The 25,866-nt window shown below is 42.8% G+C and overlaps 1 protein-coding gene across 2 annotated transcripts in view; it reads left to right on the forward strand.

Moving 5' to 3' along the window:
• LOC138373306 (TBC1 domain family member 23-like) overlaps positions 1–25,866 on the forward strand; it is a 79,974-nt gene that overhangs the window by 36,335 nt on the left and 17,773 nt on the right. Inside the window, exons 3-5 of one of the 2 annotated variants that reach the window (XM_069339469.1) lie at positions 2,800–2,985; positions 15,822–15,972; positions 17,909–18,026. In XM_069339469.1, coding sequence (XP_069195570.1) covers positions 2,800–2,985; positions 15,822–15,972; positions 17,909–18,026 — 455 coding nt within the window. The remainder of the gene's footprint in view (positions 1–2,799; positions 2,986–15,821; positions 15,973–17,908; positions 18,027–25,866) is intronic. The other variant, XM_069339472.1, reaches the window with a different exon arrangement.

Raw genomic sequence — 25,866 nt, forward strand, 5'->3', positions numbered from 1 at the left:
TACTCCTCCCACCATCTAATACAGCCCCAGGGCTCCACCCATTATTTTGGCAATGGCCAACCATTTAACACGTAGGCCTGAGGTCTGGCTCTCTAGGGCCAATAAGGACTTGGCCCTTATCTCAGGCCAATCACCTTCACTGATCTGTCGTGGAAAGCTACATGAATTCCTGAAGATTGAGTCAGCTCTCCCCAGCTATGAGAAGGGAGACAAGGTGCCTCTATGGGCCCCAGTACACCTGCAAGCAATGTTTACAAAACTGATAAATTATGTTCAAGCCTGTCTCCTCTAAGATAGGAGTAGGGACATTTGACTCTGCCTGGTATGGGGAAGGCCGCTGCTGAGAGGGACAGAGAGGGATGAGAGGGGGTGGAGAGGGAAATATCTGAGTGGGGAAGTTGAGTGGGAGAAGCCAAGGTATCCACGACCACCCTACCCTCAGGTCAACCTCTTGACCCTGACAAATGGGCGACGGGGGGGGGGGGGGAAGAGGAGGCGGCGAATGACGGCCAAGGGGAGGGGAAAAGGAAGGAGGGGAGAGGGAGAAGGAAAGGAGGGGAGAAGGAGAGGGAAAGGAGGGGAGAAGGAGAGGGAAAGGAGGGGAGAAGGAGAGGGAAAAGAGGGGAGAAGGGAGAACCAATGATCTGAGCCCCAGATCATTACATGGCTGGTGTTTGGTTAATATGGTTCACTTGTTGTGTGGACCACTCTGGCTGGTGTTTGGTTAATATGGTTCACTTGTGTGGACCACTCTGGCTGGTGTTTGGTTAATATGGTTCACTTGTTGTGTGGACCACTCTGGCTGGTGTTTGGTTAATATGGTTCACTTGTTGTGTGGACCACCCTGGCTGGTGTTTGGTTAATATGGTTCACTTGTTGTGTGGACCACTCTGGCTGGTGTTTGGTTAATATGGTTCACTTGTGTGGACCACTCTGGCTGGTGTTTGGTTAATATGGTTCACTTGTGTGGACCACTCTGGCTGGTGTTTGGTTAATATGGTTCACTTGTTGTGTGGACCACCCTGGCTGGTGTTTGGTTAATATGGTTCACTTGTTGTGTGGACCACCCTGGCTGGTGTTTGGTTAATATGGTTCACTTGTTGTGTGGACCACTTCTCTCACTTTAGTGAGCCAACTTGTCATATGAAGGAATTGTTAATTGTAACCTGTGATAGAATGAGTTTTCCACCACTCTGTGAACTATCCCAATATTCTAAGCATATCCGCACGTCTCCCGCTTCGGTGAACCAGAGGATGTCAAAACGGGCGAGGAAATCCGGCCCGAGAAGTGTGCGACCTAGCCAGAGATTCGCCAAATCGGGGTACGTTGGATCGAGGTTGTACTGTACTTTGATATGAATACAAGAGTTGTAGTTGGAGGATGTTGAGTTGAAGAGTAGAAAGTGATCCATAGGGACCAGTGTCCTAGGATTATCGCTCTTTCTAGTTTATGAAAGTTACCGCCCAAAAGACGTGAGCTCGTATATGTGTGTGTTTGCAGCTGATGCAAAGGAAATTAGTAAAAATTTGAGAACAAAAAAACTAAAGTTCTACAATAAGTCTTTTACAACCATCAGGAATGGGCAGACAAATGGCTGCTAGGATTCAATCCAAATGGGTGTGTGCAATGATCAATCTAGTGTAGCAACGTTAGGTATGGAACGATACCTGAAGGAAATAAGAGGGAAAAGGGGAATGGAAATACGGTACAAGGAAAAAATAGACCCCCAGAAGTTGATATAATCCCAACACTTTCAGCAGCAGCTCACATGAACAGTACAGCAGCAGCAGCAGCAGCAGCAGCATGTGGAAAGTTAGCAAACGTAAGAACTATAAGGGTAGAAAAGCTGTTCACACTACCTTTGTAAGACAAATGCTGGAGTATGCAGTGTCAGCATTGAGCTTGCACCTTGCAAAACACATGGAAAACTTGAAGTTCCAAGGCTTGCAACTAGATTAGGACTAGAATTGAGAGCAGGTTGAGGGCATGTCCTTGTAACCTTAGATGAGAAAAAATACTGGGGACGTGATCACTGCATACAAGATTCCGAGGGAGAAAAGACAGTGCGAGCAAAAAAATATTTTTAAATTAGAGGTAGGACAAAGGGGCATTGGTGGAGGTTGGACTAACAATAGTTGTAGATGTGCAAGGAAATTGCCGTCCCATATATGGGTGGTCGGCAAATGGAATGCATTGAAGGAAAAGGGTGTAGCAAATTCCATTAACAACTTGAAAATGTGATGACCAAACCACACATCAAATGAAGATTTGGTCATCATATCTTCAGCCACGTTATTGTGACTCATTGTCTGCAACTTGAAAATGATTAGTTTTCATGCGGTAATTAGCAAGCCGGGTATAAATAGCTGCAAAGAGGGGAATAGTGGTTGATGTTGCTCCCGTGAGACTGTTAAGTAAAACTATAAATCCCTCAACTGTCTTCATTGTTTACTTTAAACTGTTGTCTTAAAGGAATAAGGAAGGCTTCTCGCTGCTTTACGAGAGTTGTATTCAATTCTTGGCATCTTGACTGGTGAGAGCTTGTGTGTCAGTATTGCAGTTAGTTGTTGTTGTTTACCACACTTGCCAGTGTGTTTTAATGGCCTGAGTGTATCTAGTAGTGTAATATGGTTGACTGATTACTGTCGGTGTTAGTGTGATGACTGTGTTCAAGTGTTATGACTGGTGGGTGGTGTTATGCACTTGTACTGCTATTACAAGACTTAACATTTTTGAGTTCTGTCCATACTTAACCAAATTTTTTTGTATTTTGTTTAGTTTATTGGTATTTTCTGCAGTCGTCTGCGGCTTTAGACAAACTTGCCAACCACGGTGGGAAAGCCCTCATCTCCTCGGAGCAGAGAGAGAGACTAAATGGCGTCCTAGAGAACTGGAGCTTTGTGCAGACCCTGAAGAGGGGTAGCTTAATGCAGAGGAGCGGCAGTGCTCTTGGCACGCCCGGGCCACGGACTGGTGTAGGCCAGGTGTGAAGCGCTTCTCTTTGGGTTTGTAACATTTGCATGGACATTGGGAAGAATGATTAAGTTACTAATTTGGTTGAACTAACTTGTGTATTGGTGAATTTGTAATAACTTTTGCACGTTTCGCTTTCAGTTACTGGCCGGTCTCTTGCGCAAATTTAAGATTGCCCTAGATAGATGAACTAGACTTTGAAGTCCTTATCCATGTCTGTTATTTTATTTGTTTAAGATTAATAAAGAATGTATGCACAATAGTTTGTTAAATGGCAAGAAACCTTTACAAAATACCTTTTTTTTTTTTTTTTTCTCTCCTCTCCCCAAACCCCCCCCCCCCCTCCCTCTCCAATAATATTAAGTTCTCAAGAGTGCTTCATGATCAATATCATAGGTGAATGTTATAAATTTTGGAAGTGGGCTGGCAGGGCTGGAGTACTGTACATGTGACTGTCCTGGTGGCTGGCAGGGCTGGAGTACTGTACATGTGACTGTCCTGGTGGCTGGCAGGGCTGGAGTACTGTACATGTGACTGTCCTGGTGGCTGGCAGGGCTGGAGTACTGTACATGTGAATGTCCTGGTGGCTGGCAGGGCTGGAGTACTGTACATGTGACTGTCCTGGTGGCTGGCAGGGCTGGAGTACTGTACATGTGACTGTCCTGGTGGCTGGCAGGGCTGGAGTACTGTACATGTGACTGTGCTGGTGGCTGGCAGGGCTGGAGTACTATACATGTGACTGTCCTGGTGGCTGGCAGGGCTGGAGTACTATACATGTGACTGTCCTGGTGGCTGGCAGGGCTGGAGTACTGTACATGTGACTGTCCTGGTGGCTGGCAGGGCTGGAGTACTATACATGTGACTGTCCTGGTGGCTGGCAGGGCTGGAGTACTGTACATGTGACTGTCCTGGTGGCTGGCAGGGCTGGAGTACTGTACATGTGACTGTCCTGGTGGCTGGCAGGGCTGGAGTACTGTACATGTGACTGTCCTGGTGGCTGGCAGGGCTGGAGTACTATACATGTGACTGTCCTGGTGGCTGGCAGGGCTGGAGTACTGTACATGTGACTGTCCTGGTGGCTGGCAGGGCTGGAGTACTATACATGTGACTGTCCTGGTGGCTGGCAGGGCTGGAGTACTATACATGTGAAACTCTTGCCTAACAGACTAAAGGAAGCTCAAGAGCGCACAGAAAATATACCTAACACAAATGTTTGTGTTGAAAAAAGTCTTAAGTTCAAGTTCATTGCCTGTCTTATACTGTTAAAAATATTCAACTTGTGCTATTGGTTAAAAAAAAATGTACATACAAGAAAAATAAGCCAGCAGTAATTTTAGGCAGCAGAGGCACTAAGCACCGGTCGTAGATAACAATCGGCACGCCTGTGACCACATGTGGCACATAGGGGGGGGGGGGAGAAATGCCAGTTAAAAGTTGCACACCTGGGAATGGAAAGTTCTCATTTGATTTATTAAAGCTGCCATGTTATGTATGTTCACAATAAACAAATGGAATGAATTTGATTTGTATTAACCAACAGCATAAATCATAACGATCACAAATTTTCATTAACAATGCTGTATTGAAAATCATTTACAATGTATAATAACAATTTCCAACTATCGGAGAGATGATAAAAGGCAATATTTACAGAAAACCCACAATTGATACAAGACATGTATGTTCCTTAGAAGTAATTCTCTGTTTGGACCGTAGAGGAGTTATCTAGCACGTGTTGCTGGGCCAATACTGTTGGTTTATTCCAGATTGGTGCCCGAGGTATGGCACTTGCCCCACTGCTGTTTTTCAGACCAAAATTAAAAGGTATGGCTCTGTATCATCCATTGCAGGAGATAGACAAATTGGCATGAAAATTTCCTGTGTGGAAGGTATCGAGATCTGCAAGCTAATGTGGTCTTTGACTAAGCACTAGAAACATAACTTTTAAGTAACATTCTAGATAATTAAGCTTGGTAAACTTAAAAGAAATAAAAGGTACTAGACACAACCAGATTTCAGAGAGAGGTGTGTAAAGAATGTGAATGTCAGTTTGACATTTAGTGAGCGTAACAAATTGCTTAACCAGAAAATTAATATTGGATAATGATAATCTGGAATTCAGGGATTCCACCACAATGTCCTTAATATTCACATCACTTGTGCTTTTGTTTTGAGTACTGCTTGGTACTCTTCCCTTTTCACAGCAGAGGTGTCTGAAATGGAGGGAATAGTGAACATATTGTGCAAACATGTTGTATATAAAGTACCAAAGTTATTAGTGTCTCGAGGCTTTCAAAACGTACGCCTCAGAGAAGACTAGCGGTAGTGTCTTTATCTTCTTGAGGTTATCTTGAGATGATTTCGGGGCTTAGCATCCCCACAGCCCAGGCCTCCTTTTTGTCACCCCCCCCCCCCTATCCCCAGGAAGCAGCCCATAACAGCTGTCTAACTCCCAGGTATCTATTTACTGCTAGGTAATGGCCATCAGGGTGAAAGAAACATTTTGCCCATTTGTCTTCGCTTCCCCTGGGGATCGAACCCGGAACGTCGGCACCACGAATCCGAGGCACTGTCCACTCGGCTGTCGGGCACCCAGATATCGCATAGTATATACATGAAAGATACTGGAAGGCCAGATTCCTAATTGTGAATAGAAAAATAACATGCTGGGACACAAGATATGGTTGAGAATGCAGAAGAGACCGTGTAGGGGTGCCAAAGCTCAGAGGACACAACATTGGATGTCCACGGCACAACATTGGATGTCCACGGCACTGTCCTAACAAATACAGTATAAGAAATATTGCTGGAACAAGAGTGGAAGTGTTAAAGAACAAAAAGCAAAAGTTTCTGCTGGACATTCGAGAGCAACTGGGTTGTAATAGCTATGCAGTCCTGTGAGCCACTTAGAGTAACAGCGTTCTAGATCAAATTCTCCAAAGATAAGCCTGGTTCTAGGGTGGGCTTGGAGTAGAATGACTCGGCAAAAATCCCCTCCAGGTATTCACAGAGGAGGTAGTAAAGCTGGTGCTAAGATTATAGACCAATAGCTTTAACATCATAAAAAAAAATCTCTAAGTACGATCACAAAGCACATGGAATCTGTCTACATAACCATGAGCAATACGGGTTCCGAACAGGGTGCTCCTGCCTCACATTTGCTAGAGCACCATGACGTGATCTCTAGCTGCTATAGAAGACCAACAAAATACTGATGTACACAAATTTTGCAAAAGCCTTTGACAAATGTGACCATGCTGGTGTTGCATACAAAATGTGAAAAAAGGAATTACTGGCAAAGTTGGTGGATCTTTAACTTCCTAACAGAACCCAGTGTAGTAGTCAACAAAAGTAAAATCTGAATTTTTCACCCTGAAAAGCTCTGGTCCATAAGGTATTGTACTTGCTCAGGTAATTTTCCTCATATCAGACAGACAAGGATACAAACTATAGTACTTTATCATCCTTTCCAGATGACACTAGGATTTTCAAGAGTAGACAACATAGAGGACACGGCAAACCTGCAGTCTAATGTTAATCTTTCAGTGGGCTACAGAAAATAACATGTTTAATGCGTATAAGTTAGTTACCGAGCTACGGAAAAAACGAAATGTCAAAGCAGAAACCACATACAAACATCAAACCACACTATTGAAAGTGTACCGGAAAAATTACAAATAGAGCAGTGGCTATTTGGGCAGCTGGAATGCCAAGCACATTAAAAAAAAAAAAGTAAAAAAAGTTAAAACTGCTATGGATCTCTTTCTGGTGAGGTAGCTGCAGGATAAAGTACAGAGTGAAAAAACTTAGTTATTTTTTTCTGTATTAAAATATTTAACAATATACACACAAAAAAGCTTCTCAGTGACTTGGCTTAATAATAGTGCAAAAATGTAATGACACAGACAAGTGAATGTTATGTTAAGATCAAAATTTATGATGCTGGAATACTATGTACATAGGCTGTGTAAATCTACCACCACCCAGGGGAGCATGAAGCAGATGTAGCAGCTTTGGAACACAGAGTATGCTGATGTGTAGTGGCTGGTGGGCTCCTTATATACACAGGTGAAGCTGTGTATTGGCTGGTGGGCTCATTACACAGGTGAGGCTGTGTAGTGGCTGGTGGGCTCCTTATATACACAGGTGAGGCTGTGTAGTGGCTGGTGGGCTCCTTGTATACACGGGTGAGGCTGTGTAGTGGCTGGTGGGCTCATTATATACACGGGTGAGGCTGTGTAGTGGCTGGTGGGCTCCTTATATACACGGGTGAGGCTGTGTAGTGGCTGGTGGGCTCCTTATATACACGGGTGAGGCTGTGTAGTGGCTGGTGGGCTCATTACACGGGTGAGGCTGTGTAGTGGCTGGTGGGCTCCTTGTATACACGGGTGAGGCTGTGTAGTGGCTGGTGGGCTCCTTGTATACACGGGTGAGGCTGTGTAGTGGCTGGTGGGCTCCTTGTATACACGGGTGAGGCTGTGTAGTGGCTGGTGGGCTCCTTGTATACACGGGTGAGGCTGTGTAGTGGCTGGTGGGCTCCTTATATACACAGGTGAGGCTGTGTAGTGGCTGGTGGGCTCCTTATATACACAGGTGAGGCTGTGTAGTGGCTGGTGGGCTCATTACACGGGTGAGGCTGTGTAGTGTCTGGTGGGCTCATTACACGGGTGAGGCTGTGTAGTGGCTGGTGGGCTCATTATATACACGGGTGAGGCTGTGTAGTGGCTGGTGGGCTCCTTGTATACACGGGTGAGGCTGTGTAGTGGCTGGTGGGCTCATTACACGGGTGAGGCTGTGTAGATGGCATTGGTGTGCAGATAATTGGAGGCCGGCAGACGCAAATGAGCAATGTGCTTGTTGACCGGCGAGTGCAGCTGGCCTCCCAGACGCCAAGTGTGCTGGTATGACGGGTACTAGAGGTGGTAGGGTGGTAGAGGCCCGTCTAGACATGGCTCCTGAGAACATGTTGTTGAATGGGTCTGTTCCTTCATCGCATAATCTCCTTTCCTAAGGAGATTCTTGCGACAAGAAAAATCTCTTTAAAAGATGGAGTAATCATGTCGGAAGACCTTTTGAAAAACACGACAAAGTTGTTGTCACAGCTGTGATTAAGATGACAGGCTGGATAACGAAAACCTTCCAAACGAGATGCACACAAGTGATACTTTTAAGACATTAGCACTCTGTAGAGTAGAATACTGTTAAATACTAACAGCCCCATTCAAAGCTGGAGACATTGCTGACCTGGAGAGCATGCAAAGATCCTTTACGGCTAGAATTCATTAAATAAAACGTCTAAATTATTGTGACTGCCTAAAAATTTTAGATCTCCATTCCCTGTAGTGCAGGTGAGAGATTGATTGATTGATTCATAATACAATGGGGCCTCGACTTCCGATGCTAATCCGTTCCCAGAGACGGATCGGAAGTCGAAATATCAGAAGTCGAAGCGAATTTTCCCATAAGAAATAAAGGGATTTGAATTAATCCGTTCCCCACCCTCCAAAATATTAACATACAAATACATTTTATACTGAATACAATGTTTTTTTCTAACTATAATACAGTACCAAAGTTACTCTTACCTTTATGGAGGGCTCTTGATGGCGTATGGAAGATGGTGATGGGGGAGGAGGAAAGTTGTTACTGTTTGGAAGGGGAGTCCCCTTCCATTATCACATCAGGCAGTGATGTTTTCTCTGGGGTACTCTCTCTCCTATGTTTTGCCTGAATACCACTAGGACCTGGTTGTGGTTCAGTGCTTGTTTGTCTCACTACAAATTTGTCAAGAGACATTTGTTTTTCCATTCGTTTTAACATTTGTCTGTAATGATGCATCACTTTAGCACCCATAATGTCCTTTTTCTTAGCTAGTATGGTGGATATCGTTGACTGAGATTTGTTGTACTGCCTAGTCAGTTCACCTACCCGCACACCATCTTCATATTTATGAATGATCTCTTGTTTCTGCTCTATGGTCATTCTTACATGGGATCTCATATGTTGAGCCTTACCACTGACTTTCCTGGGACTCATGGCATATTATATAATAATTACTTTAATGTTCAAAATGCAAAAAATCACCACAAAAGCGGAATTTCTTATAGGCGCGATCGTCACTAAGCGGGCAGCTGTAGTAAACTCGGGCAGGTCAGACCGCTTGACTGGGAACCACGCGCTCGGCCAATCGGAACGTGTACCAACAAATATCGGGTGTCGACGACACCATCGGATGTTGAGTCGCATTTTTTGATGAAATTTATATCGTAACTCGAATTTATCGTAAGTAGGGGCAATCGGATGTTGAGGTGCCACTGTAATTTAAAGTTGGAAAATATTAAGAGGACTGGTTCCAAATCTGCACACAGAATACCAAATGAGTCCAGGAGGCATGGCAGGATGTGCAAAATAGCCCCACTGAAGAGCAGAGGCACAATAGGCACGCCAAGAAGGAACTTGATAAAAATCAAAGACCCAAGACTTTTCAACACTTTCCCTTCACATTCGGGACATAACTGGCTGACTTCTCGCAGTGTTCAAAGGAGAGCTTGACGAGCCCTTTCAAAGGAAACCTGATCAACCAGACTGTGACTTGTACATCAGCCACATCAAACAGCCTGGTTAATCAGACTAGAAACCAGGAGGCCTAGTCAGAGACAGCTTTGGGAACATTGATCCGCAGAATCTTCAACAGGTAATGTTGGGCAAGGTTAGTGGCCGTTGGGTCGAGCTCAAGGCACAGTGAGGCTGCCGTATCACTTAGGGGTGGTACAGCAGTCTACCTCATCTACTGTTGATGCAAGTGACTTAGTCCAGTACCACTGCAACCTGTCCTCAGACCAAGTCCATTCTATCCACCGGTCTACTAAGACGCATTCGTACATTTTAAAATGCTGTTCATTCAAAACGGGTATTTTTTAAAATATAAATTAATATTAATACATAAAATATCAATTAATATTAATACATATTAGCAAACTGTGCATATTTAGGCATTGGTTAGGTTAGGTATTTAGGTTGTGTTGGAGATTATTTGTATTGAACATGGGTGAAGGGTTTACAGCATTGTAGTTCAAACAAATCAACGAAGCACTTGTTCCGGAAGTGTTCGGACGTCATCAGTCAAGTCGTGTGTAAACCGTTCTTTATTCATAAACGGGGGAGTGTTTGGCAGGTGCATGAAATGGACTTTGGCCCTTTGTTTAGAGGACGGGTTGACCACTGCTGCTATCCTGACTGGTGGTGGAAAATGTCCCGAAACAAGATTGTATTCTACTTACACTGATGCCATATCTGGTAAATGTGGAAGAAGCACTAAAATAGGATCAACTCTGATCAAACTGATACTGTACACAACTAGCAAAGTCTTGTCATTATGATTGTTTGTCTATTTACTAGCTTTCAGGGACGTCTTGCCATTTTCAGGGAGATGTCCCTGAAAGTTAATAAATAGGCAAACTATATCATAATGACAAGACATGGTTGTGTACAGTGCAAGTTTGATCAGAAGCCAGTCCTATTTTAGTGCTTCTTCCACATTTACCAGATATGGCATCAGTGTAGGTAGAGGACAATCTTGTTCTTGGTAACGGGTTTATTTTTTTTAATCGATGATGGATGTCGAATACTCAGCCATACATACATTACGGTAAAGTGGTGGTGCTAAAGGTGCAGGGGAAAATTGGATTTTGAGACATTTTCCTGGATTCGTAACTAGGGCAGAATTTGCCTGGTGTCAAAGACCTGCGTCAACTTTGACCTTTCCAATACACAGGTACTCGTGTAGCCGTGAGGAATATTGGAGGACGGCTATATAAAGAAAAACAACCCTAAGTCAAAAATGTGCTGAAGGCTGGAAAGTTTGATATTGCACATTTGAGACAAAGCCGATGATTTTAGAATGGAATAGAAATGAATAATTATCGTAGTTGCATGATGAGTGTTTACCGATATAAGAATATTGTACGTACAGTCTATCACAGTCGGGCTCCTCTATAATACTATCGTCACTTAAATAATAGCAGTTAAATGTATATTTTGACATTTTTAGGAGATGCTGTGGTCACAAGCTGAAAAGCAGTGCTGTTAGCTCATGTGTGCACCAGCCTTAGTTGCTCACTCAGTACTGAGGCTCTTGCACCCGGGAATGTTACCCATGATTTGTTTATAGTATTATTAACACTATCGGTCACTGGACAGGCGCGCGGTAAACTTAGGGGTCATGCACCCGATGTGCGGGTGAGCGTGCAGTGACACCTAAATGTGTATACTCGTTTCAGCTTTCTCACCTTAATTCTCGTGCTACGTCGCTCGTTTTGGTATCATTGTGCTTGCAATTAAATTCCCTACAGGTGTGTATAAATATAATGTCCAAAAGCCTGGCGTGACTCCCAACAGCAAAGCCTAAAGTCGGCAAAAGTTACCCGTGAGCGCACAAAATCAGTAAAATGTCCATACTCGTTCCATTTTTCTCACCTTAATTCTCGTGCTATGTTGCTTGTTTTGGTATCATTGTGTTCGCAATTAAATTCCCTACAGATGTGTGTGGATATAATGTACAAAAGTTTGGAGTGCCTCCCCGCAGAAAAGCCTAAAGTTACCCGTGAACGAGCACCAATTTGTACACTGCAACCTAATGTGTATACTCGTTCAGTTTGATAACATCAATTTTCGTGTTACATCTTTCATTTTGGTATCAAATTGTTCGCAATAAAAAGTGCATATTTTAAAACTAGTCCCATAATAATAGAGCAATAACTGGAATTTTAACATTTTAATTCTGGAAGCTCATCATAAAATTATTTGTCTTTCCAGTGTTCTGACATAAATTTTGGTTACATCTTTCATTTTGGTATCAAATTGTTCACGACGTAAAGGCGCGCATTTTAAAACTAGTCCCAACATAATAGCATAATAAATATAATTTTAACAAATATTTTAATATTTTGACCAAAAGCCTATTTATAATCATATAAGTGTTCGGACATCAAGTTTCATGTTACATCTTTCATTTTGGTATCAAATTGTGCGCATTCTAAAGGCGATTATTTTGATACTATCCCGAGGTCAATTGGATAAAAAATTAATTTTATACAAATATTTTTTGTAGTGGATGCAAGTCCGGTCCAAAGTTAGGACTCTGGAGAAAAATAATGGACGCGAGTCCGGTCCAAAGTTACCGATAGTGTTAATTGCTGCCAATTATGCAATTTGTCAAGATCGTGATCTTCCACATTGCCAAAACCACTTGTGCAATGCTCCTATACCTTCAGGATTAAGATAGAGGAGGGATCAAAGTAGTGTTGCAGTTTACCTAGAAGAGTTGGCAATGAATGGCTGTCTTTGAAAATTGGCATCAAATGCTCACTAAACAAATATCACAGATTTAATGCAAAATCATTTATCGACTACTGGGACAATTTTATGGAAACTATAATCGTGCAACCCATTCACGCACTTGCTCTGTCAATATTGGCTTATTTAATAAGTGCATATGTGACATGCTAATTGATTGTGAATATTTTAGTTTACCTTGAAAAGCTTCATAGAAAACACCGACCTCGCCTAACCTTCTTGGTATGTTAAGATAAGCATCTTATTGCTTCTTATTTACAATTATTACTTGACCTATCAACAGTATAGGTTAAGTAATAATTGTAATTAAGAAGCAATAAGATGCTTATCTTAACATATTAAGAAGGTTAGGTGAGGTCGGTGTTTTCTATGAAGCTTTTCAAGGTAAACTAAAATATTCACAATCAATTAGCATGTCCCACATGCACTTATTAAATAAGCCAATATTGACTATAAGCAAGTGCGAGAACGGGTTGCAACCATCTATGGATGGCATTTAGTAATGTTAGACAGAAGTGGATATATTAAAAGTTCTGAGGATATAGTTTATACAATTGATTCTTAACTAGTGAAGGATTGGCCGGGTGTATGCATGTTACAGTATTGGTGAATTGTGGAACCCTGTAAATATTGCACAAGTAGAGGACATTTTGCATAATGAATTCTTGGAATTGAGAAGTATTCCAGGGATGTTGATCCTTTACCAGTGCCATAAACAATATAATGCTCTTGAAGTACATTGTACAAAGTGCCGGAGCATTAGAAAGTGTTACAAGCATTTGTGTGCATAGAAATGTTAACTGCAGGCTCAAGTGTTGAAGTTGACTCGGTAGTGATGACCACGTAGGAAGCATGCAGTAGAGGGCATAATAGCAAAGAACTGCTGTCAAGAAGAAAATGGCCACAAATTATATGTTAAAAGTTAATGGAACAAGATGTGCAAAGCACTTTTGACCCCCCCCCCCTCCCCATCTCTCCTCATAGCTCATGCCCCTTGGTTTGGGCACTAGTCTGGTGGACATGACCACTGGTGATAACCAACCACTGTCTTCACATTTTCACATTGGCACATTTTCCACCACGGTGGCAAAGTGCTATGTACATCTCTTTGCTAAATAAGAGGCCAAGGGAGACATATAATGCAATAAATTTTCCCTGTAGCTTCTAAAAGAAAGAAGTGGTATATGCTTGCATATTACAGAAAAGTATGGCAGGAAGTGGTACTCTGGTTCAGCACTGATTAAATATTGCTAGTTCCAATTTTCAGGAAGTCTCACTGTTGTTCCAGTCATTTGACCCTAAATAGCATTCTTGATTAGTCAGATCCTTTATCACCTGCCAGATCTTTTTGCTCTTGTATTTGTATCCTTAGTAATATTTAGGATGTTTACAATATCTCGAGTGTATTTGCATCTTATAGCTTGGTGCCATTTGATAATTACTTAGACAAGTGCTACTAATTTGCATTCCTTATAATTGGAGAAAGTTATCAAGGAAATGTTGGAGCGCACTAATAATTTTGATAACCAAATGGAGTCATTTCATAGTGGGACACATTTAACTTGTGGGCACTTAATGGAAGGCCGCCTTGCTCCTTATTGTCCGAACTGTATTGTCCTTGATTGGTCTTGCGTATCCTTGTTGAATGTCCCAATTTTCTGGACATGCGCATATCTTGCTTCCCAACTCCCCCTCCCTGTCTGGCTCATTGTTGCTGTGAGGGGGGCTTGGTGGGCGGCTGCCAGTGTGTGATGGTCCATGGGACAGTCCTCTGTCCTTTTGTGGCCTTATAATCCTGCTGCTGTCCTCGCTAATTTTACTGGACAACTTTTCCTTTTCCTTTTGTTTCGTTTTTCTCCCCCTCTTCTTTCTATTTGTCATTTCCCGCTGACATTGTGCCTGTTTTGATCATTCTTTTGGCCTTCTTTTGTTTTGATGCCCGGGTGTTTGAGGAGGCATACTCTTGCACCCGTAGAACTGTAGTACCCAACATCTCGAGCAAGGGGACCCTTTTATTGTCAATCCTCCTTTCGTCACTGAACCCGATCTCGATGGACTGATGGTTCTTAAGGTGGTGTTTGTGGGGCGTATACTCAAGACCCCCAAGGGGACCCTGGCAAGATTGGCAACATGTCTCTTGTTGGGTGTCCTGCCTCTAATTGTGGCTCCATGGTGAATGGGGAAGGGGGGGGGGCACATTCGTGAATGAACGTCTTTCCTCTCGTCTCTGTCGATCTGTTCCTCTTGTACCTTCTCAGGCTCGTGGGGTGGGCGACCAAGCCCCTGAGTCAGACTGTGTTGGAAGACCGGGCTCTGTAGCCCCCACTGCATTGGGCCCTGACCTTGCTGCTCCTCTGACCCCTCCTGATTACTCCCCTTGGCTCCCCTTCCTCCTCTGTGGTTGGGTCGAGATACAAGCTCTCGGTGGTGACCACCTCGTCCCCTGGCATGGCTCAGTCTCTCATTGTGACTACTGCGTCTTTTAACCACTCTCTCTGGGGGTTCTCAACGCTGTCCACGCCATGGCTGCACTCGCACAATCCCTTCCCATACAGATGCGTACCACACCTTGTTTGGTCCTGCTTCATGGGCCAAATACTTTGATCTCATCCCTCTGGATTCTTCGCCTCCTGACGATTTCTCCCTCCAGAGGCACCTTGTTGATTCCGTAGATGCCTCTGTTACTTTCAACCCCACCCGTCTCGGTACACATGTCGTTGCTGCTGCTCCTCAGGATGCAGCCACCCGCTTGGCCGCCTTATCCTGCCTAAGCGAGACCCCTGTTTGGGTCTCCAAGAATGCTCGGTTGAATGCCAGTGTTGGCACTGTTCTCTTTCCACCCCATGTTGCGGCCAGTGTTAGGAATCTACAGACCTGCCACGAAGATATTTGGCATATTCTCGAAGCCCAGGGCCATTCTATCCTCCAGGTAGACATGTTTACTCGTCCCCCTCGTGGTCGTCGCCGTCAGCCCCCTTCGGGTTGTGAAGATTACCTCTGATGGTAGGAGCCTTCCACCCTGTCATTCTTGCTGGTGCAAGAATGACAGGGCAGAAGGCTCCCTTCCCTCCTCCCCTTCTCCCCATCCCTTCTTCCCCCCTTTCCCCCCTCCCCTTCCCCCAATGTGGTGTGGGGCACTCGGGGGGGGGGGGGGGGGGGTGGACTACTCGGGGGGGAGGAGGTGGTGTGGACTACTCGGGGGGGGGAGGTGGACCAGTGGTGGCCATGGCTAACCGCCCTGCCTTCTCGTGGGTGCTTGTTTGTCTCGCTAATATACAATAGTGTGATAAATATTGGATTAGCCACCTCAGTTTCATTGAGGATACCATAAACGTTGGCAGTAAGAGAAACGTAGGCTTTAAGGCAACTAATTTGATGTTGAATGACTTCATATGCCAGCACACAAGTGAAAGCTCATGTTTAAACAAGTGTGTCACTTGAGTAATGGCTTCTTTGAAATTCTTAAATATTTGACAAAGCTTGTATTTTTCAGTCTGTGGAAATGAAGGAGAAGTTAGTGGAGTACATCACCAACCCTAATGGCGAGGGTTTGACCATTGACCGTCATGTGAATGCCCATGATCGGGGGAAGCTCTACCGTAACCAGGGTGACGTCTTCAGCATCGAGGATGACGATGGTGAACGTGTGTATTCTCTTATCGATGAACCTGTGTGTGCTTGCTTCATTATTACCGATTGGACCTTCACAAATTTTTGGCTTGAGTCTGTTAAAATGATGTATAATACAGTACTGTATTGTTTGCCTACTGGTACTGTTAAAATGTTGTATAATACAGTACTGTATTGTTTGCCTACTGGTACTATATTGTTAAGCAGAGGAAACCTGTTACAGGGAAGTAGTATTACTAGTCAGAATCCATGTACATACTGGTCACTGATTTGGTGTTTCCAAAAGTTGTGGCATGATAGTGTGCGAGTCAGTAATGCACGATACACCACCGTGTAGTTGCTAGTTTGATTCATGTGTGTGAAAGACAGTAATGTACAATACAACACCATGCACTATGTAGTCACTATAGTTTGATTCATGTGTGTGAAAGACAGTAATGCACAATACAACACCATGCACTATGTAGTCACTCTAGTTTGATTCTTATTGACACGCACTGTGATGACCAAACCACACACCAGAAGATGAAGAAACAACATTTCTTCATCTTCTGGTAGGGTTTTGGTCATCATATATTCAGCCATGTTATTGTGACTGAAGAGTTTAAACACATGTTCTTCCCGTGGAGACCCGACTTCCTTTCCAATGTAGTGGTGTAGACAACATGACTTCCCAGAACACGGGCAGGTGGATGGTTCCTCATGCGTGGTACTTGCCCTGGGCCTGCCAAGCTGACAAGATGTTTCTTCAACATATTTTGTCAATGACTGAACAATGACATACATTTGTACTTGACATATTGTCTATTTTTCAAGTACATCTTATATGCATTAGCATAAGGACAACTAGATGGGAAAAATAATTTCGTACCTGCGCTGTCATCACTAGTGTTATATCACACTAATACCATGATTAAGGATTGGACATAATAATCATTTAATTAAGAGGAGAAATTTGCTCAACTTTCCAGTCTGAGCAACTTGAAAGTTGTCCAGCATGGACCCAAACGTTGTCATTCTCCATTTTCTGATGTGTGGTTTGTCAAGACTGTAGCCATGTACGAGTTATTAGTAAGTGGTCTGGACTGAAGAGGTAATCATAGTCTCTCCTGTCCACAAAGACAGGAGACCTTGTGGAGTGTACGCTCTTCTGTCCACAAGGACAGAAGTGCTGTCCTCATTGAATGACTGAACTTGAATAGCAAGAGATGTGAATAACACCCACAGTAGAGAGAGCTAGGCAGGATGTGATGTTATCTTCTGCAAAGTGAGTGACAAGTTAGCACTACAAACACCACAACCACTAAAGTCGGCAAATAATACAAACACTATAACCATTTAGACTTTTGAATATCCGACACAGGTTCTCCTACAGGGATTTGCCAGGTTGGTGCCGCCTTTTGATAATTATAACCACCTGGGGCCAGATTCACGAAGCAGTTACGCAAGCACTCACGAACCTGTACGTGTTTTCTCAACCTTTGGCAGCTTTGTTTACAATTATTAAACTGGTAATGAGCTCCGAAACACAATGGGGCTGTTTATAACAATAACAAGAGTTGATTGGGTAGTTTTCAAGCTTGTAAACTGTTTAATACAGGTAACCAAAACCGTCAAAGATTGGGGAAAGATGTTCAGGTTCGTAAGTACAGTACTTGTGTAACGGCCTCGTAAATCTGATCCTTGAAATACAAGCCAAGCGAAGATTACGAACTATAAGAACTATAGCAAGTCATTGTGACTTGCTATAGTGTGCGTGCTCATAACTATGAATTCCTTTTACTACTTGTACCTGTTACAGCAGCCTACAATGCATCTCTTAAATGTCAGTCATAGTTTTACAAAAATCACAAATAAAGCTCTTGTGAATGGTTAATATAAGGGCCAGAAATAATGCCAATGTGAAAATGCAATGTAGATCATTAATTTGCCTGCAATTTTCCCCAACAGATAACCGAGAAACAGAGCGGTTGGAAGTGGTGAAGCTGTCTCAGTGGCTAAAGAAACCCGATGTGGTGTCGGCCTTTTCGTGTCACCAAGTTAAAGAAAATGGATACATGTACAATTGGTAAGTTTGTCTTCGAGGGAGAGATGAAAATGGCTTTTGGGAGCTGGTTGTAATTACCAAAGTGTAGTTACAGAATGAGCTGTGCTCGTGGTGTCCTGTCTTAGCAGTATGCTTTGAAACAGACGGTTTTGTCACCTTTTCATGCGTACCAACTGTCTACTACTCTTCAAAAGTGAACTTTCTAATGTGTTTTTCGGCATCTTTGTTTCCATAGTTTGAATGTACAACCTCTTCTAGCTGTGGTATATGTATAACCTCTAACCCCTACTTGTGCATTTTGATTCTCGGTTCTGGAAGCCAATTTTTTAAATGCCTTCGCACTTTTCCTGTTAGTGTGCTTCACGAGATAAGGGCACCATGCAACTTCTGCACATTCAAATTTTGGTCTTGCAAAAGTCGTGAATAGTATTATTAATTTCACCACCCACATGTAAAAACTATGAAGTTTGAAAGCATAGCACATGCTCCTTACACAGTTATGTGGTCCTCTGGTGACGGTCTACTATCCACAACCACTCCGTCTCTTCGAGGAGCTGGGTGTTCTCTGGCTTTGAGGAACTAGGTATAAACTAAGGATGCATCCAGGATTTATGATTGAGGAAAATAAGGGGGTGGGGGAGGTTCATTTATAATAAACTTATTTTAATTGGCAGAAACTGGGAATTAAAATGGCCACATTAAACTGTTTCTACGAAATTCTTGTTTTTCCTGCAGGCATTAAATTACCCAATACACAAACACAGTAGTACACTGCCTCATTAACCCTTAAGCTGCTAAGGGGTCCTGAGGAGATTTACACCCCCTGTGTACAAGAAAACAAAAAATTATAAATTTTGTTAGTCTTCCAAATATGTTAGTGTTCCCTGAGCATGGGGAAAAAAAAAAAAAAATCTTAGGTGACATATTTTGGTCATAATAAGCTGAGGAAGTCTGGCAAAATGTGGGTGATGACAGAGCAGTTGTCAGAGGCAGTCTGCGTCACCCGAGCTGTCAAGCGGGAGTTGCTACAAAGATATTGCCTAATTATTTCAATGTCTGATTTTTTCTTAGTTTTTTTGCAGTAATACAGTGGCACCTCAACTTACAATAATTTTGAGTTACGATGTAAATTTGATAGAAAAAAGCAACTCTACTTACGATAGTGTCGTTGACTAACGATATTTGTTGGTACACGTTTGGGTCGACCGAGAACGTGGTTCCCGGTCACATGGGTCGACCTATCTCAGTTTACTAGAGCTGCCCGCTTAGTGACGATCACCCCTATAAGAAATTTTGTTTTTGTTGTGATTTTTTGCTTTTTGAACATAACTGGTTATTATATATCATGCCATGGGTCCCAAGAAAGTCAGTGATAAGGTTCAAACTAAGAAAATAGTTGAGGCAGTAGAGGATGTCCCTTCCTCAAGAAAATGTGTGAAGTATGGGAAGAACTGCAAAGTTTTGTTGAAAAAACTTGCCCAGATAAAGCTGTAGCAGGCCGTTGCATTGACCTTTTAAATGACAATGTGATGTCTTACTACAGACAAGTGTCAAAATGTAGGGAAAAAAAGTGCCTTTAGAAAGATTCTTAGTAAGACAAGCAAGTCTTAGTGGTATGCAGGCAAAACACACCAGTGTGTATCCCAGAAAAGTCCTCACTGCCTGATGTTATAATGGAAGGGGACTCCCCTTCCAAACAGTAACACCTCTCCTCCTCCCTCCTCATCACCACCTTCCATACGCCATCAAAAGTCCTCCATAAAGGTAAGATACACATATGTACTGTATTGTAGTTAGAGAAAAAAATTGTATTTAGTATAAAATGTATTTGTAAGTTAATATTTTGGAGGGTGGGGAACAGATTAATTAAATTCCCTTCATTTCTTATGGGAAAAATCGCTTCGACTTAAGATACGTCTCTGGGAACGGATTACCATCGTAAATCGAGGCCTCGCTGTATTATTCAAGTGTAGTGTGATAGATTTATATAATAAAAAGGGTGAATCATCACTACTCAAAAGTATGGTATGCATATTAGTGATTAAATTATATTCATAAAACAACATAGTTTTGCTGTTATTACACTATACACAAGTCATATACAAGTATCTACATGTTTTGTTCACCACAACTGTTCAACGAAGCTGATATAGTTCAGGCACTGAGAGATGTTGCTACACATTCAGCTGGCGGCTGCCTCCCTTCCTCCCTCACTAAGTAAAGGCTAGATGCAGTAAAATTACTTCCCCAACAATACTGTTTGTGGTGTTATTACACTGTGGTGTTATTACACTATATACAAACATTATATATAAGTATCTACATGTTGTATGCACCGTAACTGTACACCTAAGCTTGTAGGACTCATAATGGCCACCCTCTACACAGCTAGACAAGTCATGCAGACGACGCTATCTCTGCCACCCAAATGGCTCCTCTCAACATAATCCTTTTGCCGTTATGTATAATGTGTATTAGTGTAATAAGTATCTACATTTGTGTTCACCATAGAGACCCACCGAATGGTATGGCGAGTGCAGACAATAACAGTTGGCCACACAGTCGGTAAACGAGGCTATCTATCAGCATTACTCCTCTCACACAGCACTAATTATCACAACAATCCTGCTATTATTACAATCCTGGTAATTTTTTTTTTTTTTTTTCATTTTTATCAGTCGGGGTCTTCTGTAATTGTCATTGCTAAATAATAGCAGTTACATACAGTATTTATTTTGACAATTTTAGGCAATGCTGTGGTCACCAGCTGAACAGCAATGCTTATGCTGCTTATGCTTATACGCAGCTTATGCTGCGTGCGCCAGCCTTGGTTGCTCACGGTTCTGTGGCTCTTACACCGGACAATGTGGCCCACGAATGTTGCGTTGTTGCGTGCCCACGCCACCCAGCGTGCAGCTCGTGCCCACGCCTAAACCCTTAGACCGAGCAATACATACATAGATGATTTGAGTAACATTACCAATACCGTGTAATATATTAATAGCCGTTTTAGTGTCTAGCGCGCTCATTTAAACGCCCCGCGTGGGATAGGGGCAGCTGTAGTGCAGCCACGACCGATAGTTGGCAGACGCCACTATTATAGACTCGTGGGTTGGTTGGTGTTGTCGTCGTTGATCCTTCTCTACGGACAACCCAACCCACAACTCGGTAGAGTGCTTATACTAGGAGATCACCCTTGGCGCTTCTGGCTCTTGGAGAGGGGCTCAACGTCACACGTTTAGGGGATGCGGCTCCAACACTTAGCCTCGTTGTCACGTGCACACACCCACTCGAGCCGCTGTGACTCCCCACTCTCTCCTTATGAGATATGATCTCCTCAATCCCCTATGACTTACTAGTATTACCTCCTACCCTGTCCACAGCAGTGGTTCTTGGTTCTTTCTCTCTCTCTCTCTCCTTCTTTACTACCTCCTGGGAAGCCTCACTAGGACAAGGGCAAACACCAGCAAATTGTGACACATTTACTGAACAAAGCACATACACGATACATACACACATATAATAATAATGAATCCTATACTCTATAATATCACAATCAGGTTGCACTCCAATACCATCAGAACTCTATTATCAGCTTATCAAGTGGTATCCTATCTCCTGGTTCACCACCTGATACTATTAACCTCCTCAAGTTGGTCAAGCCTACATACACTGTTGCACTATCAGCAAGGTAATGTACATATAGAAAATCAGCATTTGAATGCAATAACATATATCAGTATAAATGTTCATTGATACACAACAATGATTAATCGATCACTGTCAGTCCTCGAGCACATACATCTGTAGGTAATCAAGCCTACGACTGCAACTCTAAGCTTCAGAATAAATCACTCCTTGACATAAGAATGCAAACAGTCACTCACCTCTCACTGCGTCTTGCACGCTACTGACAACCAAACACTATCAACTCCCTATAAGTAATCCACCAGAACTTCCCCTTCCACCTCTGGAAGTTCACAACCCTAATATCCTTAGGTTCTTCCGGGCTTCACTACCAGGATCCTCTGCAGCTCCTCCAGGCTGCTATCATGAAGTTTCCTTGTGCAACTACGGTGCTTCACCCTTCTGTTAGGTTCTTCCACAGCTCTCTTGGCTGCTACACCACCTCTACAGAAGCACGTGACACTCCTCTTCACTGCTGCTTCTCCTCACAGCTCGAGGTCCTCTGCTCCACTACCTTGGAGTCTCATCAGCTACATCATCTGCTGGCTTCGAAGTTCTCAGCAACTTCTTCCCCAAAGACAAACCTGCAACCCATCGACACTCCAATAAAATGTTCCCCTTTAACACATAAACAAAAATAACCACACAATATGCTTGCCTCAAACCTCTATCTGTCCTCTACATACAGTGAGAGTGGACTCCCCCGTTTTGGGCGGGTCCATACTCCACCTCGCCTGGCGGCGGTCCTCACTCGCTGGGAGGGTCTTCCTACATCCGGAGCCAGGCTCCCTCAGTCGTCCGCCAGCGCTCAGAGGGGGCGGACGTCGCTCCGTGTTCCTCCCTCTCCACTCTCTTATTTCAGGCTTTCTGCCTTATTAAAACATGTCTAACTTATAAATAAACATTGCTACTGTCGCTGGGCACACGACCAACTACAAGTGATCACTATGAACTGGCGTATATCGTGCTTACCACAGATTAATTGGTCGAGGGCGCTTTCCCTCTGACGGCGTCTGGTCAGGGCGCTCCCACGGCCCACAATAATGCCTCCGGGCGGCTTAATATTCACTAATTATCGTCCACGACTTGAGACCACACGTCCCCAGCTCGATTCCACAGCTGGCACGTCTGCACACTTCTCTTCTCTTAGAGATATATCACTAGGGGTTCCCTTCTGGCGGGAGCTCAAACGGAGCGCGGCTTCCCCCTGCGATGTCTGGCACTCAAGTGAGGTCAAGGTCCTCCGGAAGCGAGCCTCACGCCTCCAGCAAAATGTCCACATCTCCTAGCCAGCCATTTATCTATTTCCTTACTTACTGCCCATAATCTTAAATTGTTATACATCTTCAAGTAACTATTTTACATATGGAATATTACCTCAATATTTGCTAGACCTTCCAGTTAGGTCAGGCTTGCTGAATAACTCTCAAAGAGGGAGACTCGTTTCTCCTGCAGGCTGAGATCATAACACCACCTAGAAAAAAAATCGTGGCCAACATTCCTGGGTGAGAGCACCTTGGTGCTAAGCGAGCCAATAAGGCTGATGCACGTAGCATGAGCGCACAGCACTGTTGTTCAGCTTGTGACCACAACATTGCCTAAAAATGTCAATGTGTTCATGCTATTATTTAGCGATGATAGTATTACAGAAGACCCCTGACTGATAAAACTGACCAGGATTCTGATAATAGCAGGATTGTGGTGATATTTAGTACTGTGCTCCATGGAGGGAGGAGTAATGCTGAGGCAGAGGGGGTGGTGGTGTCGTCTTCTGACTGTGTGTGGCCACCTTTTATTGACTTGACTTACCATACCAGCTTATTGGTTTGCTATGGTGAACACAAATGTAGATACTTATATATAATGTGTGTATAGAGTGTAATAACAGCAATAGGAGTTTGTTGGGAGCCGCCATTTTGGTGAGGGAGGTGCGTCGTCTGCACGACTTTTGCTTACTGGTGACCACTATGGTCTTTGGGCATCATACCAGTTTACTTGTACAAGTATGGTGAATAAAACATGTTGATACTTATATATAATGTGTGTATATAGTGTAATAACACCACAAACAGTATTGTTGGAGGAGAAATATTAGTGCGTCTGGCCTTGAGGGCGGCCGCCACCAGCTGACTGTAAGAGTAGCTACATCTTCGTGTCTTTACTCACCATACAAGCTTAGATGTAAAGTTATGGTGAAAAAAACATGCAGATACTTATATTTAACGTCTGTGTATAATGAATAAAAGCAAAACCGGTAAGGTGGGAGGAGTATGTTGGCGAGTGAGGAGGTGAGGGAGTGGTGGCGAGTGGCTGGCTGACTGGCTGGTGAATGGTGGCCCACTCTTCGTTGCCTTTTGACTCACAATACCAACTTAGTGGTTCTTTATGGCGAACTAAACATACAGATACATATATATAACCTGTGTATGTAGTGTAATAACAGCAAAACTATTTTGTTTTATGAACATAATAATTGAATCACTAAAATGAACACAATAATTTTGAGTACAGCAATGGTTCACACATTTTATTATATAAATATATCACAATACACACTATTGAATAATATTACTGCAAAAAACAAAGAAAAAAATCATTGAAATAGTTACATAATAATAACTTTGTGGCAACTGCTGCCTGACAGCTCGGGCGGAGCAGACTTTTTTTTTTTTTTTTTTTTTTTCTCCCCCCACACTTCCCTGCTCTATTGCGCCCAAAATATGTCACCTACGATTATGTGCCTGTGGGTGTTGAAGCAATTATGACCCTTAGCGGCCCAAGGGTTAATAACGAAGTAATTATCAATTATTTAATGATAATAGTGAAAAAAATTATCGGAACATATATTTTAACAAGAAAATGACATTGGATTTGTTTTCCTTGAGCACCTGTGTTGTTGGGTCTAAACAGGTGAGCAGCGCGAAGGTTAAGCTTGAGGCACCAAATCCAACTAAAGTGTGGCTGTAAACACCATTGAGTGAGAACTTTACAAAAGACAACTAGTCCCACAAAACTTGGACTTGAGCAGTATACAAGTACAGTATGATGTGAAGCTCCAAATTCTAACACTGTAATCTGGTACACTTTTTAAGAGTTGTTATTTTGACCCTATTGCCCAGTTACCTGGGGACTGGAACTTGTACTGTATGGACAAACATTTAACAAACCAATGAGAATGATTGTCGAGAATGATATAAGCACAAGTTTATCACAGTCTACACCAAAGGTGGAGGATGACACATAATTGCCACTGGGACATGTAATCAATCAAGGCTGTCTCTAACTAGAGTATAAAGTAGTAGCACAATAACAAGAACGTTGTCAATGCACAATAGTTTAGACGTGTGCCGACCACCCGACTGGTTCCATCACCTTGAGAGAAGAGATTATCCGCCCGTGTTTACTGTCCTTTCCTTAAGCATTCCAGCGTTTGTGATTCAAATCTTGCTTCTTTTCATTTCTTAATTTGTTTAAAACTGGTATTCCAGATTTAACATTGATTTACAACCTGTTTTCCAGTCGCAGGAAAAAAATTTGGAGTTTTTTGGATTTTGAAATATGTGGATATTATTTTTTTTTCCTAACATGTACTTGTTTATATCTGTCTATACAGGATTGTTCTCCCAATGTAACTGTCACTGTACATGTGCAGAAAAGCTGCTGATTTGGCAGCAGGAGCTCTGAAAAGTAACCCCTTTTTAACAGCCCATTGTTTCAGATATTAACAAAGCTGCCTTCCTTATGACATAAATGTTTGATGAATTCTTGTCCTGTTACCGTCTTGTGTCGAGGCTTTCTTGTCTGGGGATGTCAACATGAGAGCACAATGATGATTAAGACATTTTGTATATGATGCACCACAGGAGGTGGTAAAGTCTTCTCATCAGGATGCCTATACAGTATACATTTAAAGCAATTATCTAGTGCTAATGCTACCCATCTCTCTCTAGTTTCTCTTTGATGTTATTTTACAGGTTTGTGAACTTGCACAATTCATTTCTGGTCTGAATCGTACTGCTGTGCAATTCATGCTTTTACGTCTGATGCAATATAATATATCAAGTGTGAATGTCTGTATTTTTAAGCGTATTAACATGGTCTACACTTGAGTGGTGATGGGAATAATAGCGGGCAATAAAATATTTTTTACCCTTGGGTAATACAAAGTAAGCAA

The sequence above is a fragment of the Procambarus clarkii genome, chromosome 5 (assembly GCF_040958095.1).
Source record: "Procambarus clarkii isolate CNS0578487 chromosome 5, FALCON_Pclarkii_2.0, whole genome shotgun sequence".
In the NCBI taxonomy this organism is placed as follows: domain Eukaryota; kingdom Metazoa; phylum Arthropoda; class Malacostraca; order Decapoda; family Cambaridae; genus Procambarus; species Procambarus clarkii.